At 36.1% G+C, this 14,522-nt stretch overlaps 2 protein-coding genes across 2 annotated transcripts; both read left to right on the forward strand.

Moving 5' to 3' along the window:
* Nucleotides 1-2,552: 2,552 nt before the first annotated feature.
* On the forward strand, nucleotides 2,553-10,456 carry LOC143237923 (uncharacterized). The gene is made up of 2 exons (XM_076477674.1): nucleotides 2,553-2,989; nucleotides 9,927-10,456. The coding sequence occupies exons 1-2, from the start codon at nucleotides 2,710-2,712 to the stop codon at nucleotides 10,139-10,141; spliced, it is 495 nt and encodes a 164-aa protein (XP_076333789.1). The 5' UTR covers nucleotides 2,553-2,709; the 3' UTR covers nucleotides 10,142-10,456.
* A 32-nt stretch (nucleotides 10,457-10,488) lies between these two features.
* LOC143237924 (nodal homolog) lies at nucleotides 10,489-11,557 on the forward strand. The gene has a single exon (XM_076477675.1). The coding sequence runs from the start codon at nucleotides 10,509-10,511 to the stop codon at nucleotides 10,806-10,808; it is 300 nt and encodes a 99-aa protein (XP_076333790.1). The 5' UTR covers nucleotides 10,489-10,508; the 3' UTR covers nucleotides 10,809-11,557.
* The last annotated feature ends 2,965 nt before the right edge of the window (nucleotides 11,558-14,522 follow it).

A 14,522-nucleotide genomic window follows, 5' to 3' on the forward strand; every position in this document is an offset into this window, starting at 1 on the left:
CGTGGAATAAATAAATTAGTGTTTTAAAACCAGAAATATATTTTTTATATATTTTGTAATTAATTTCGACACATAATCTTCTCTCCTTGTTAATTTTTAACTCGACTGTAAAACAGTTATTAAAAGTTGCTGACATACAAGCTTAGGATAATTTTTATGCTTAGTTTTCTTTGTTGTTACGCGCAAAGCCAAACAAGTGACTGAGGCCACTGCGGGCTATCAAAACCGGGTTTTTAGAGTTATAAGCCTCCAGACGTACCGCTGAGACATTGGAGGACTCTACGCTCAGAAAAACGTGAACAAAAATGTTATAAGTTGTTTTTAAACTGTAAAACGCTTTTAGTATTATTAAATTTATTACCGTTATTGCAAGGTTTCTAATCTCTGTGAAATTTAAACGTTTCATATTAACTGTTACAAAAATATGTCAAATATAAGCACAGACAATGGAGCATATCACAGATTGATAAAAAAGCTTGAGTTATCTAAGCTTGTATTTAGTTAGTGTAAAATATAATACTGTTCAGAGCAAATATTGCGTTTTAGGTTGTTCAAATATTTATTTATGTCAGGATTTAAACACAAAGAATTCGGTTTCACCGAAAGAAAATCTAAAACGTGACGTCATGCTGGTCAGTTTGGTAATAAGTGTCTGGTTTCCATAAATTCGGTGAACCGTGAATCCATTAACTCTAACGCCAGAAAAACGCTTACGTTCAAGAATTAATATAAAACGATAAAATATGCTAACCCTAACCTTTCAAAAGGCTAGGGTTAGAGAGTTTTTATCGTTTTATAATTTATTCTAGTATAATCTTATACCATGTCAGCTAAGGATCGTGGTCAAGTCCTGTTTACTGAACAAGAAATACCAGAGTTCCGGTGCTGTTGAGCCCCCGACATTGGGGAGATGACCCCGTGAACCGAAAAAAGCATGATTCAACACTTAAACAAAACGTAGAATAAACAACTCGCACGTGCGGTACGTAACTTTCTCATTTTTGGGCTAACATAAGCTTTTACTTTTGATATTTTCACAAATATGACGTTTTCTTTAGCTTTATAAATATACATTTTCAGTAAGATGACATAGATTAATTACGTTAATGGATGCAGCATGTCTACACCCACATTCCGCCCCCACCCCCAGTGGCACAACGGTATGTCTGCAGACTTACAATGCTAGAAACCGGGTTTTGATACCCATGGTGGGCAGAGAACAGATAGCTCATTGTGTAGCTACGTTCTTCATTGAAAACAAATAAACAAACCACCCACTGTTAAAGATCAAATGTTACATGTTCAAACAAGCATTACACATTCCAGGTACCTCTGTCTAAACGCTCCCTATGTTTAGTATACATGTTGCTAGGAAACCAACTGTTCAACATCTGTTTCGATCCTACTTATCATTTAACTGTTGCTTGAAACACTGTCGCTTAGGAATATGTTTTCTTCCTTCCATTTCGATGTGTATTGGTTAGTAGAAACTGGTTACTTAGAACTACAGGTTTCGTCAAGAACCAACACAGTCATTTAACTGGTGCTAATAAAAAGTGGTTACTTAGAACTAAGAGTTTCGTTAAGAACCAAAACAGTCAGTTAAGTAGTGCTGATAAAAACTGGTTAGTTAGAACTACAGGTTTCGTTAAGAACCAACACAGTCATTTAACTGGTGCTAATAAAAAGTGGTTAGTTAACTATGGGTTTCATTAAGAACTAAAACAGTCAGTTAAGTAGTGCTGATAAAACTGGTTGATTAATTATGGGTTTCGTTAAGAATTAAAACAGTCAGTTAAGTAGTGCTGATAAAAACTGGTTACTTAGAACTACATGTTTCGTCAAGAACCAACACAGTCATTTAACTGGTGCTAATAAAAAGTGGTTACTTAAAACTAAGAGTTTCGTTAAGAACCAAAACAGTCAGTTAACTAGTGCTGATAAAAACTGGTTAGTTAGAACTACAGGTTTCGTTAAATACCCACATAGCCAGTTAACTGGCTTTGATAACTGGTCACTCAGAATTAAGGGTTTCGTTAATAACCAAAACAGTCAGTTAACTGGTATTGATAAAACTGGTTACTTATTACTAAGGGCTTCGTTAAAAAATCACACAGTCAGTTAACTGGTGTTTATAAAACTGGTTATTTAAAACTAAGATTTCGTTGAGAACCCACATACTTAACTGGTGCTGGTGAAAATGCAACGTTACATTAAGTCAAAAATCAGATAAGAATTAAAAAGATGAAGGCAGGTGTCAGCAGTAGAGAGAATGGTGTGATAATGAAATATACCCATAGACGGGTTTAAATACAGTCATATGGAAAGCTGTTGATGCTCAACAAAGTTTCCGGAAATATTTACTAACTGATTTTACAAAGCGTGAGTGACGTCACAAACTCTGATGATGATTTGAGGGCAGCGCGTACCTCAACGTAAGCTCAAATTCCTACCGGTGTGACTTCTTTGAAATAAAACGCAGCCACATATGCCTCTCTTTAAACAGTTGTTTATTGGTGCACGTTGTTTCTGGTGGTTCAGACGCATGGCTCTACTCGATCGGTCTCAGACCAAAGAACTGGAGTCAGCGGTCATCCGCGAGCAGGTGCTGTGTTGATAGATCAGTGCTTCGGTGAGAGCTAAGCAATTCTAGCTACTCACATAAGTGCTTTCATTTAGTTCTCAGGCAGCCTCAATGTGGTGGAAGAGATGACCAGGAAACACCAGTCCTTAATTTGTGTATACTGGATAATATTAATCGTCTGTAGAGGGGAATGTCTCCCCTTATCGAGTTATTCCTCCTTCTGGTGGGGTGAGTTGAACAACATAGAAGAGTCGGACTTTAAAGCCGAAGTCCAGTATATTAAATACCGTATCTTAACCCACCTGCAAGGCCTGACCAATGTTACTCGATTCGAACTGGAGAAGGCTATTCATGTCCATTACAGAACAGAAGATGACGTCATGTCGTATACATTCACCAATACAGGTATGTTTTCTCCCCTTCCGTTTTCTCAGCACGATGTCAAAACTTGGACCTCAGCGGAAGACGAAGTATGTTTGATGTTTTATCGACCTGTAAGAATTCGTCGTTATATATCGCGCTTACTAATAGTAAGTTATTACTATTATTACTGACAGCTAAGGCTTTTTACGCCCCAAGTTTTTATTTCTGCTTTAAAAACCACTGACGTAAAATACATTTCACTACACCAGGTAGCTCAGAATAACCAGTTTTATAAAACACACAGAGTTACATATTAAACTCATACTATAACCTCGTAATTGGAACAGTAAACATGGTATTAAAAAACACCATTCTTAGTAGGAACCCCAAACTAGAACAGTAAACATGGTATTATTATACACCATTCTTAGTAGAACCCCAAACATGGTGTTACTATACATCATTCTTAGTAGAACACTTAGTAGAACCCCAAACTAACAGTAAACATGGTGTTACTATACATCATTCTTAGTAGAACCCCGAACCAGAACAGTAAACATGGTATTATTTATTCTTATACACAGTAAACATTCTTAGTAGAACCCCGAACCAGAACAGTAAACATGGTATTATTATACACCATTCTTAGTAGAACCCCAAACTAGAACAGTAAACATGGTGTTACTATACATCATTCTTAGTAGAACCCCGAACCAGAACAGTAAACATGGTATAACATTCTTGGTATTATTATACACCATTCTTAGTAGAACCCCGAACCAGAACAGTAAACATGGTATTATTATACACCATTCTTAGTAGAACCCCGAACCAGAACAGTAAACATGGTATTATTATACACCATTCTTAGTAGAACCCCAAACTAGAACAGTAAACATGGTGTTACTATACATCATTCTTAGTAGAACCCCGAACCAGAACAGTAAACATGGTATTATTATACACCATTCTTAGTAGAACCCCAAACTAGAACAGTAAACATGGTGTTACTATACATCATTCTTAGTAGAACCCCGAACCAGAACAGTAAACATGGTATTATTATACACCATTCTTAGTAGAACCCCAAACTAGAACAGTAAACATGGTGTTACTATACATCATTCTTAGTAGAACCCCGAACCAGAACAGTAAACAAGGTATTATTATACACCATTCTTAGCAGAAACCCGAACCAGAACAGTAAACACGGTATTATTATACACCATTCTTAGTAGAACCCCGAACCAGAACAGTAAACATGGTATTATTATACACCATTCTTAGTAGAACCCCAAACTAGAACAGTAAACACGGTGTTACTATACATCATTCTTAGTAGAACCCCGAACCAGAACAGTAAACATGGTATTAATATACACCATTCTTAGTAGAACCCCAAACCAGAACAGTAAACACGGTATTATTATACATCATTCTTAGCAGAACCCCGAACCAGAACAGTAAACATGGTATTATTATACACCATTCTTAGTAGAACCCCGAGAACCAGAACAGACCCCAAACCAGAACAGTAAACACGGTATTATTATACACCATTCTTAGTAGAACCCCAAACCAGAACAGTAAACAAGGTATTATTATACACCATTCTTAGTAGAACCCCGAACCAGAACAGTAAACACGGTATTATTATACACCATTCTTAGTAGTAGAACAGTAAACATGGGTTATTATTCATTATACAGTAAACACATACACCATTCTTAGTAGAACCCCAAACTAGAACAGTAAACATGGCATTATTATACATCATTCTTAGCAGAACCCCAAACCAGAACAGTAAACATGGTGTTATTATACATCATTCTTAGTAGAACCCCGAACCAGAACAGTAAACATGGTATTATTATACACCATTCTTAGTAGAACCCCGAACCAGAACAGTAAACATGGTATTATTATACACCATTCTTAGCAGAACCCCGAACCAGAACACGGTATTATTATACACCATTCTTAGTAGAACCCCAAACTAGAACAGTATGGTGTTACTATACATCACACAGTAAACACGGTATTATTATACATCATTCTTAGTAGAACCCCGAACCAGAACAGTAAACAAGGTATTATTATACACCATTCTTAGTAGAACCCCGAACCAGAACAGTAAACACGGTATTATTATACACCATTCTTAGTAGAACCCCAAACCAGAACAGTAAACATGGTGTTATTATACATCATTCTTAGTAGAACAGTAAACACGGTATTATTATACACCATTCTTAGTAGAACCCCAAACTAGAACAGTAAACATGGCATTATTATACACCATTCTTAGCAGAACCCCAAACCAGAACAGTAAACATGGCATTATTATACATCATTCTTAGTAGAACCCCGAACCAGAACAGTAAACACGGTATTATTATACACCATTCTTAGCAGAAACCCGAACCAGAACAGTAAACACGGTATTATTATACACCATTCTTAGTAGAACCCCAAATTAGAACAGTAAACATGGCATTATTATACATCATTCTTAGCAGGACCCCAAACCAGAACAGTAAACACGGTATTATTATACATCATTCTTAGTAGAACCTCGAACCAGAACAGTAAACAAGGTATTATTATACACCATTCTTAGTAGAACCCCGAACCAGAACAGTAAACACGGTATTATTATACACCATTCTTAGTAGAACCCCAAACCAGAACAGTAAACATGGTGTTATTATACATCATTCTTAGTAGAACAGTAAACACGGTATTATTATACACCATTCTTAGTAGAACCCCAAACTAGAACAGTAAACATGGCATTATTATACATCATTCTTAGCAGAACCCCAAACCAGAACAGTAAACATGGTGTTATTATACATCATTCTTAGTAGAACCCCGAACCAGAACAGTAAACATGGTATTATTATACACCATTCTTAGCAGAACCCCGAACCAGAACAGTAAACATGGTATTATTATACACCATTCTTAGCAGAACCCCGAACCAGAACAGTAATCACGGTATTATTATACACCATTCTTAGTAGAACCCGAAACTAGAACAGTAAACATGGCATTATTATACATCATTCTTAGTAGAACCCCGAACCAGAACAGTAAACACGGTATTATTATACACCATTCTTAGCAGAACTCCGAACCAGAACAGTAAACACGGTATTATTATACACCATTCTTAGTAGAACCCGAAACTAGAACAGTAAACATGGCATTATTATACATCATTCTTAGCAGAACCACGAACCAGAACAGTAAACACGGTATTATTATACACCATTCTTAGTAGAACCCCGAACCAGAACAGTAAGCATGGTATTATTATACATCATTCTTAGTAGAGCCACGAACCAGAACAGTAATATTATAATTTTTTTTCTTACGAAAACCCTGAAACGATTCATGTTAAATCATGTCAGCATCAGTGTCCCCTATATGGAAAATAAAACGACCAGGTTAACTCACGCAGTTGCGGTTTTCCCTCTGTCAAAACGAAAAGATCCAGGTTATTAAACCATGTCTGTAACGGTGTTTCATATGTTACAACTAAATTTACGAACTTCATTTTGTTAGGTGTTTTTTCTTGAATATAGTCAAATCCAAACTATCTCTACATACTCCAGAAACGCGGATATAATTGTACCTGTCAGTTATGTTGTTTTTTTTTTCTGAATTCTGGAAGAGAGTCAGAAAGATGGCGTTTGGCAAAAAGTAAACTGTTGTGAGATTTGTTTTAAAACACCGCAGTTCTTTATTTTTATTTCTCTCTATTTCTGAATAAGGTTAAATGTGCCAATGGATTAGGCTAAGTTTAGAATTATAGGGCTTTTATAATTGTAATAATGTAACTTATAGCCGAGAATGAGTCACAGAACCCACCTGGTGGTTAAGTTTAGACAGTATGTATAACTTTTAAATACTGATGCCACAAAACTAAGATAAGTTAACACATTTCAACATAAACAACTATTATCAGTAAAGCACCTTTACAGAAACAACCTGAATCAGTAAAACATTTTTACATGAACAACTAGAATACAAACTAATCAGCTATAAACCAGAGGGCCCGGCATGGCCAAGCGTGTTAAGGCGTGCGACTCATAATCTGAGGGTCGCGGGTTCGCATCCCCGTCGCGCCAAACATGCTCGCCCTTTCAGCCGTGAGGGCGTTATAATGTGACGGTCAATCCCACTATTCGTTGGTAAAAGAGTAGCCCAAGAGTTGGCGGTGGGTGGTGATAACCAGCTGCCTTCCCTCTGGTCTTACACTGCTAAATTAGGGACAGCTAGCACAGATAGTTCTCGTGTAGCTTTGTGCGAAGTTCAAAAACAAACAAATAAACAAATAAATTTGTTTCTAACAATGATTAGAACTGTGAAACGTTACTGAATACACAGTGTAGGTTAACGACCAGAAATATAAAACATTATACGATATGAGGGGTGGACAGGGAGCCAAAAAGAAGCCTGGTCAAATACTCAAAAATCAAAATAATATGTGTATATATATAGATAAGTAAATAACTGGGTACATTAGTTAATTGCACCGGGACGGCATAACCAGGTTATCTTCACACTGACCCAGGGGTCACCAGTATTCCAGCGTCCCAATTGATCTCTGCAAGATACAAGGAGTAAGTTAACTACCAGAAGTGTAAAATATTACAAGATGCATAGTGTTAGTTAACGACCAGAAGTGTAAAATGTTACAATGCACACAGTATAAGTTAACGACCTGAAGTGTAAAATATTACAAAATACATAGTATAAGTAAACTACCAAAAATGTAGAATATTACGAGATACACAGTGTAAGTTAACGAGAAGTGTAAAATATTACAAGATACATAGAGTAAGTTAACAGGTGTAAACTATTACAAGATGCATTGTGTAAGTTAACGACCAGCAGTGTAGAATATTACAAGATACATAGTGTAAATTAACGGCCAGAAATGTAAAATATTACCAGATACATAGTGTAATTTGACGACCAGGAGTGTAAAATACTACAATATACACAGTGTAAGATTACGACGAGAAGTGTGAAATATTACTAGGTGCATAGTGTAAGTTAACGACCAGAAGTGTAAAATATTACAAGATACACAGTGTAAGTTAACGATGGGAAGTCTAAAATATTACATAGTGTAACTTAACGACCAGAATTGTAAAATGTTACAATACACACAGTGTAATTTAACGACCAGCAGTGTAGAATGTTACAAAATACATAGTATAAGTTTACGACCAGACTGTAAAATATTACAAGATACATAGTATAAGTTAACGAGAAGTGTAAAATATTAGAAGATACATAGTGTAAGTTAACGACTAGAAATGTAAAATATTACAATACACACAGTGTAATTTAACAACCAGCAGTGTAGAATATTACAAAATACACATTATAAGTTTACGACCAGAAGTGTAAAATATTCCAAAATACATAGTATAAGTTAACTACCAGAAGTGTAAAATATTGTAATATACACAGCATAAGTTAACAACCAGCAATGTAGAATATTGCAAGATGCATAGTATAAGTTAACGACCTGAACAGTGACGTCATCTTCAATTTAACTACATAGAAACTTGTCGGTTAAACGAATACAATTTATTTGTTTTCACACAGGGATTTACATTTTATTATTGATGTTAAAATATTGGAACACCTGCTGTGGTGTTACTTGTTCAGAAAAAAATATCAGAAAAGTGAACTCGCTCATACAAAAACTAGCCTGTCCACCTGTATGTTAGGAATTTCTAGTATTTCCTGACCTCTCGAGTGAGTCGAGGGGACGACGGTCTTCACAGTTTGTTACGTCATCAGAAGAAGATCAAGTTACGGAATGAATGTGTCAAGAGAATAATACTGCCCTCTTTCGTGGTTTTTCCCGTCACTAATTACAAAACTCTTAACACAGAATCGATAACACTAATTACAAAACTCTTAACACAGAATTGATAACACTAATTACAAAACTTTTAACACAGAATCGATAACACTAATTACAAAACTCTTAACACAGAATTGATAACACTAATTACAAAACTCTTAACACAGAATTGATAACACTAATTACAAAACTCTTAACACAGAATCGATAACACTAATTACAAAACTCTTAACACAGAATCGATAACACTAATTACAAAACTCTTAACACAGAATTGATAACACTAATTACAAAACTCTTAACACAGAATCGATAACACTAATTACAAAACTCTTAACACAGAATTGATAACACTAATTACAAAACTTTTAACACAGAATCGATAAAAAGAAAATGGGTCAAGACCACTTATTTTCTATATAACTCCATCGGTAATTTATGGGGTTAATTGTAGTGTTTTTATTGTTTACAATCTTTCAAGAGGTTCCTGTGATATTAGGGATTCCGTAATCAGTAAATAGATGGGTACACAATTCACTTATTATATAAATAAGAGCCGATATAGGTCATGGATGTTTTAATTACATAAAGTACCACTAGGGTGTCATTATATTTGTTATTCTGTAAGTCTGCAAAGTTACTGCTGTGCCACTTGTTTTAAACGTAACGAATTCTAGAACTCAAATACTAAGTTATTCCATTTTTTAATTATTACTGTGTGTGTTGTAAAAACAAGGAAAATCTCACGTTTACGTTTCAAAATATCAACTATTTTCAGAGAAAGAAAAGACTGAAAGTGAATAAATATGCCTAACTACAAAGTGTTAAAAATAAATAGTTAAGCTTGATTTTGATGGGATGATTCAGTATGGATATGTTTAACTGTAGAGTGTTAAATATAAGAATTTAAACTTGATAATTTTGAAATGGAACATGGATGAGGAAGAAACTATAACATTATTGCATCAGAAACCAAGTATCTTACTTTAATATTCAGGTTAATAAAGTTGTTTTAGCTTTTACTGGAGGGGGGCTGTTAATACAATCGTTATACTGAGTCCTTACACGATTTATTTAACTTTTCAGGTGTTTCCCCACAGATGAGCACTAGAACTCTCGAAACAGTGAACGTGTATTTTTTACCAGACGTTAGGGAACTGTCCTCTACCCATTCTATTACTTCATCATCATTACATATGTATAGATCCTGGGGATCCGGTTCCCCCACCAGAAACTATGAAAGCGCCAACATGACCCAGGAAAGTGCAGAAGCCCATAAAAATAAATCGTACTCAACCTGAGGTGTTTGTGTACAGATTGATAGGAGAAAACCCCCTGACACGGATCCTAGTCACATCTCGGAAATTAGAACTGGAAGGGGCGGAAGCGTGGGAGACATTCGAAGTTTCTAGTGCAATAAAAGATTGGTTTTCCTCTAGCAGGTCGCAACTCAGCCTTCAGATTGTGTGTAGTAACTGCGACTTTGTATTTAAGTCAGTAACCAGTTCCCAGGAAATCCCCTTCTCCCACAGAGTTCCTCCTCACCTGGCCGTTCTTGAATTAGGCCTCTCGAGAAGATCTGGTCGTTCCAAACGGAATGTTCGTCACACCAGAAAATCCCCTGGATTGTACACGTGGTAAAGGACCAAGAGATGTTGTCGCTACAAAATGAAAGTGTCTTTCCATAGCATCCCTCTCAAGGGGACCGGCTGGGAGTCGATAATAGAACCCAAGGAATTTGATGCATTTGTGTGCAAAGGGAAGTGTAACAAGCGGTCTAAAAGTATTCTTAATACACACGCCTTGCTCCAGAACAGGCTCCGTCGGGTCAAGAAGAGCGAGATTCCACGACTGTGCTGCACGTCCAAAAAACGAAAACCATTGGTGGTCAAGGTGGTTGATAGTCATTTTCAACGACGACAAGGGAAGCTTGATGACATGATTGTCACAGAGTGTGGATGTGGTTAAAGGTTCTTCACTTGAGTGGACAGCCGAACCCAATATCCTTTTGCAACTTTAGGTGTACAGAAGAACCCAATATTCAACTCCAACTTTGGGTGGTCAGACAAATACAATATTATACACCAAATATGGGTGAACAAAAAACCCAATGTTCTACCCCAACTATGAGTCGATAGATAAACCAAATATACGACTACAGCTTTGTTTAATGTACCCTCCCTTCCCCGCCGCCTTTAAGCAGTTCCCTCTGCAATCCCTATAGAGTTCATCTACGTAGCTGATTATTTATAGGGTCACACTGACCAATGGCTACAATAACGACCTGCGAGTAATTTGGGGCGCGAATCATCTCTCGAATTTCAGGAACACCATTCTCCCACACTGTGACGTCACCTAGCCTGGGGGTTCTTCAACGAGGGGTAGTTCACGTAACAAAACATATTACAAACTTCACTCCACTAACATCATCTGAATCTGACTTCCTGCCTTGGGAAAACTTCACTTAAATTAATGATTATATATAACTGTAACTTTAACAAAACTAAGCTACTTTGTACTTTTTCAAATAATTACTGCTGTACAAAATTATTCTTTGGATGAGATACCTGTTTGTATCAGTATTCTTGTATAAAGTTATTTAGGAGATGAGATATTTAGTTAAGACATTAGAACTTCGTATTCACTTTGCTTGTCATCTACATGAGATTTCATTTCTATTATTCTCCAGTTCTGGCTCTACAGAGATCTATACACCAATAGTACACAAGGAAATAACAGAAAACAAATCGGTCCAGAATGAAGAAAAACGATTTGGAAAAGCGCTTTCTAGAGGACTACACGATAATCAGTTTCTTTCTTTGTTTTGTTGTTAAGCATAAAGCTACGCAATGAGCTATCTGTGTTGCTTCCACCACGGGTATTCCAACCCAATTTTTAGCATTATAGGCCCTCAGTATTACATCTGATTCACTAGAGGGCGCACTTAAATTTAAAATAATTAACAAGGATGTTCCATAAAACTGAAGGTGCTACACCTGGCAGCCATGGTTGTCAACCCTACACAGCATTTCAAACCAACCTGATTTCTGTCACTATAACTACTACTACACTTAATGCTGTGATGGAAATATGTTGTTGTTTTCATAAAGTTTATGAAAAGTTCAACTTCCAACAGCATTGCCCTCGTCACTAAACAATACTACAGTGATTAATCCTGACAGATGAAACCTTATATAAAGACCTGAGTAGCCACAATGAGCGGAAAGCGTCAAGTTTAATCACGTATTTGACTTTTAATTTAGCGATAAACTTCGGTCATTAGTCTACGCGATTGAAGCTTTATATAAGATACATGATCGATCAGGATACTCAAATGATTAATTTGTTGAGTGTTACTTAACTCCAAATACACTAAATATGTTTGATTTACGTGATCTTGGTATTTCTGGCATGTCACGCTGGCGGAGTCTGCAAGGGCTATAAGCGCTCTAATTAGCACAGAAAATTACAAAGAGGCTTACAAAGGTCGTTTCTGCAACACTCAGTACCGATTTCAGAAACTTGCGACCCACATACTGCCTGTTGTCCACGCCCTTCACTTAACTTCTCGTAATGACATTTGATTCACAAAACAGTGAAACATCAAAGAGTCAGTATTTGGTCTTATTGTAGATAATAAAAATATAACACAAGTGTAAAGTGGAATTAAATAAATATCTCTTATATTGGTTAATAAATAAACCATTAAATACGATGCTTTATCTCAATCTGGTTATGTAACAGCGACAAAAAAAAACACCAAGTAATAATAATCTCAAGTGAGTAGATGTATAAATTGTCCATATTTCTGGACAGTTAAACTAAGTCAGATTTATAAACTGTTCATTTTCTGGACAGTTACAGTAAGCCAGATATTTTTGTTGAAAAACTAATGCAATACATACAAACTGAAAAACATGAGTGTCTGTGAATTTGTTATTAACTGAGGAAGTTTGCCTATTGTTTAATTAATATGAATAAATAACCAAGGTAACACATAGATACGACCGTTAGAAATCCCGAAGAAACAGGTCAGGCTAATCTTCGTGTGTGGTCGAGTTTACTCACTTCGGGTAGGTGTGCTGACGTCATCAAACCCCGCCTCTTATACCACAGAAAAAAGAAAATGGGAATAACATACGCAAAAACTTAGCAGGTTTGTTACTAAGTGAAGGTTTCTCTTCGCCGTATTCCACGTATTCAGGACCTGAACCTTTAAGCTGACTTTACTGCTGATCGTAATGCGTTTAAAAGAAGAAACAGTTGCTCTAAAAATACAACAAAGAGAAGCTAACAGAAAACATCATTTACCACTTTTGATATTTCTGTGTTTATATTTACAGAAAATTATGTAAAGGACACAACTATACACATGTTAGTAAAGTAGTAATTTAAGGTATTTGAAGAAAATTGAACCATCACAGAATGTCAATGCAGGTTTATACTTTTACAGTAAACAGTTAAGTCAGTAAGTTGTATTGTGACATGCTTAAAGGGTATTACTTAATTAAGGGTATTGGTTAGTTTAATGGCATATAAGGCTAAAAATCGAATTTCAATACCTGCGGAATACAGCTCATTGTTTGACTTTGTTCATGACACCAAAGAAATGACAACAACAACAAAAGAACAAATATGATTCTTCTTGTTGTTCACCATAATAGACTATCTATGGTTTGCCCACTGCTGGACTCGAAACACGAGTTTTAATGTCATATACCTTCAAGTGTATTGCTGAGCGAGCGCGTGATGAGATTAAGCATATCAAAGTGAAATAACCTGAGGCCTAGAGCTTCTGACCCAATGAAACGGTTGGAAGTATTGGACACTTATTTTCTGTTACCTTCATCAAAACTTCTATTCATGACAGAAACATGTTATCTGGCAATGACTCAAGAATGTTGTTTTTAAAACCTACAATAGAGTTTTCCCTATTTTGAGCCGAGTTCTCTGACCCGAATGTTAAGATATCTAAATAAGATAAACGTTATTTACACACACAAAAGAAAGAAGAACATCTCAAGAACAAAATGTATTTAAAATATTCTGAAAAAAACCACAACAACATTGCAGAAAATGGTTTCTGTATATTTCCAGACACTGCTTTTTATGGTTTTTGTTGAATACGAAGAGCTACACAACGAGCTTTTTGTACTCTGCTCACCATGGATATCAAGATAGTTTCTATTATTCAGAGGCATGGGTTGGCCCTTGTGGTAGAGAGTTGAATCTCGAGGTTGTGAATCAGGTTCATATCAAGGCGACACGATAAAATACTATTCTCACTGTGGTTGTGTTATAAGACAGACAATCAGTTCCGTATTGTGGGTGGTATGCAGAGGCTTGAAGGATTCGCGGCTCGGGCCCATAGGCGAGGGAATTTTGTTCGTTTCAGTATAATATCAATCATAGCTTTCGATTCTGATTCTACATTCAAACCAATTTTCCTTATTTCCTGACCTCAGACAATGAAACATTGGTCAAGGTCTGCGCCCAAAAGGTTTGAATTTTAAACACTTTATGCGTAAGCCTATTACAGACGGACATTTCTGTCTGCTAAAGGTGAGTATAGATGTATGTTTCTCTTTGTTTTTGTTTTTTTTCTTAATTTCGTGAAAATATACGCATACATTATTTGTGTTCTGTTTCTCGCCGCTCGGACGTTCGTATCACTAATTATTC

Source organism: Tachypleus tridentatus, chromosome 13, assembly GCF_004210375.1.
Source record: "Tachypleus tridentatus isolate NWPU-2018 chromosome 13, ASM421037v1, whole genome shotgun sequence".
Lineage (NCBI taxonomy): Eukaryota > Metazoa > Arthropoda > Merostomata > Xiphosura > Limulidae > Tachypleus > Tachypleus tridentatus.

What these genes read in the sequence shown, in the direction of transcription:
- LOC143237923 (XM_076477674.1), top strand. Translation starts at nt 2,710, where the DNA reads ATGACCAGGAAACACCAGTCCTTAATTTGTGTATACTGGATAATATTA. An exon ending in GTATACATTCACCAATACAG is followed by an intron (nt 2,990 to 9,926) that starts GTATGTTTTCTC and finishes TTAACTTTTCAG; the next exon opens with GTGTTTCCCCACAGATGAGC.
- LOC143237924 (XM_076477675.1), top strand. Translation starts at nt 10,509, where the DNA reads ATGAAAGTGTCTTTCCATAGCATCCCTCTCAAGGGGACCGGCTGGGAG.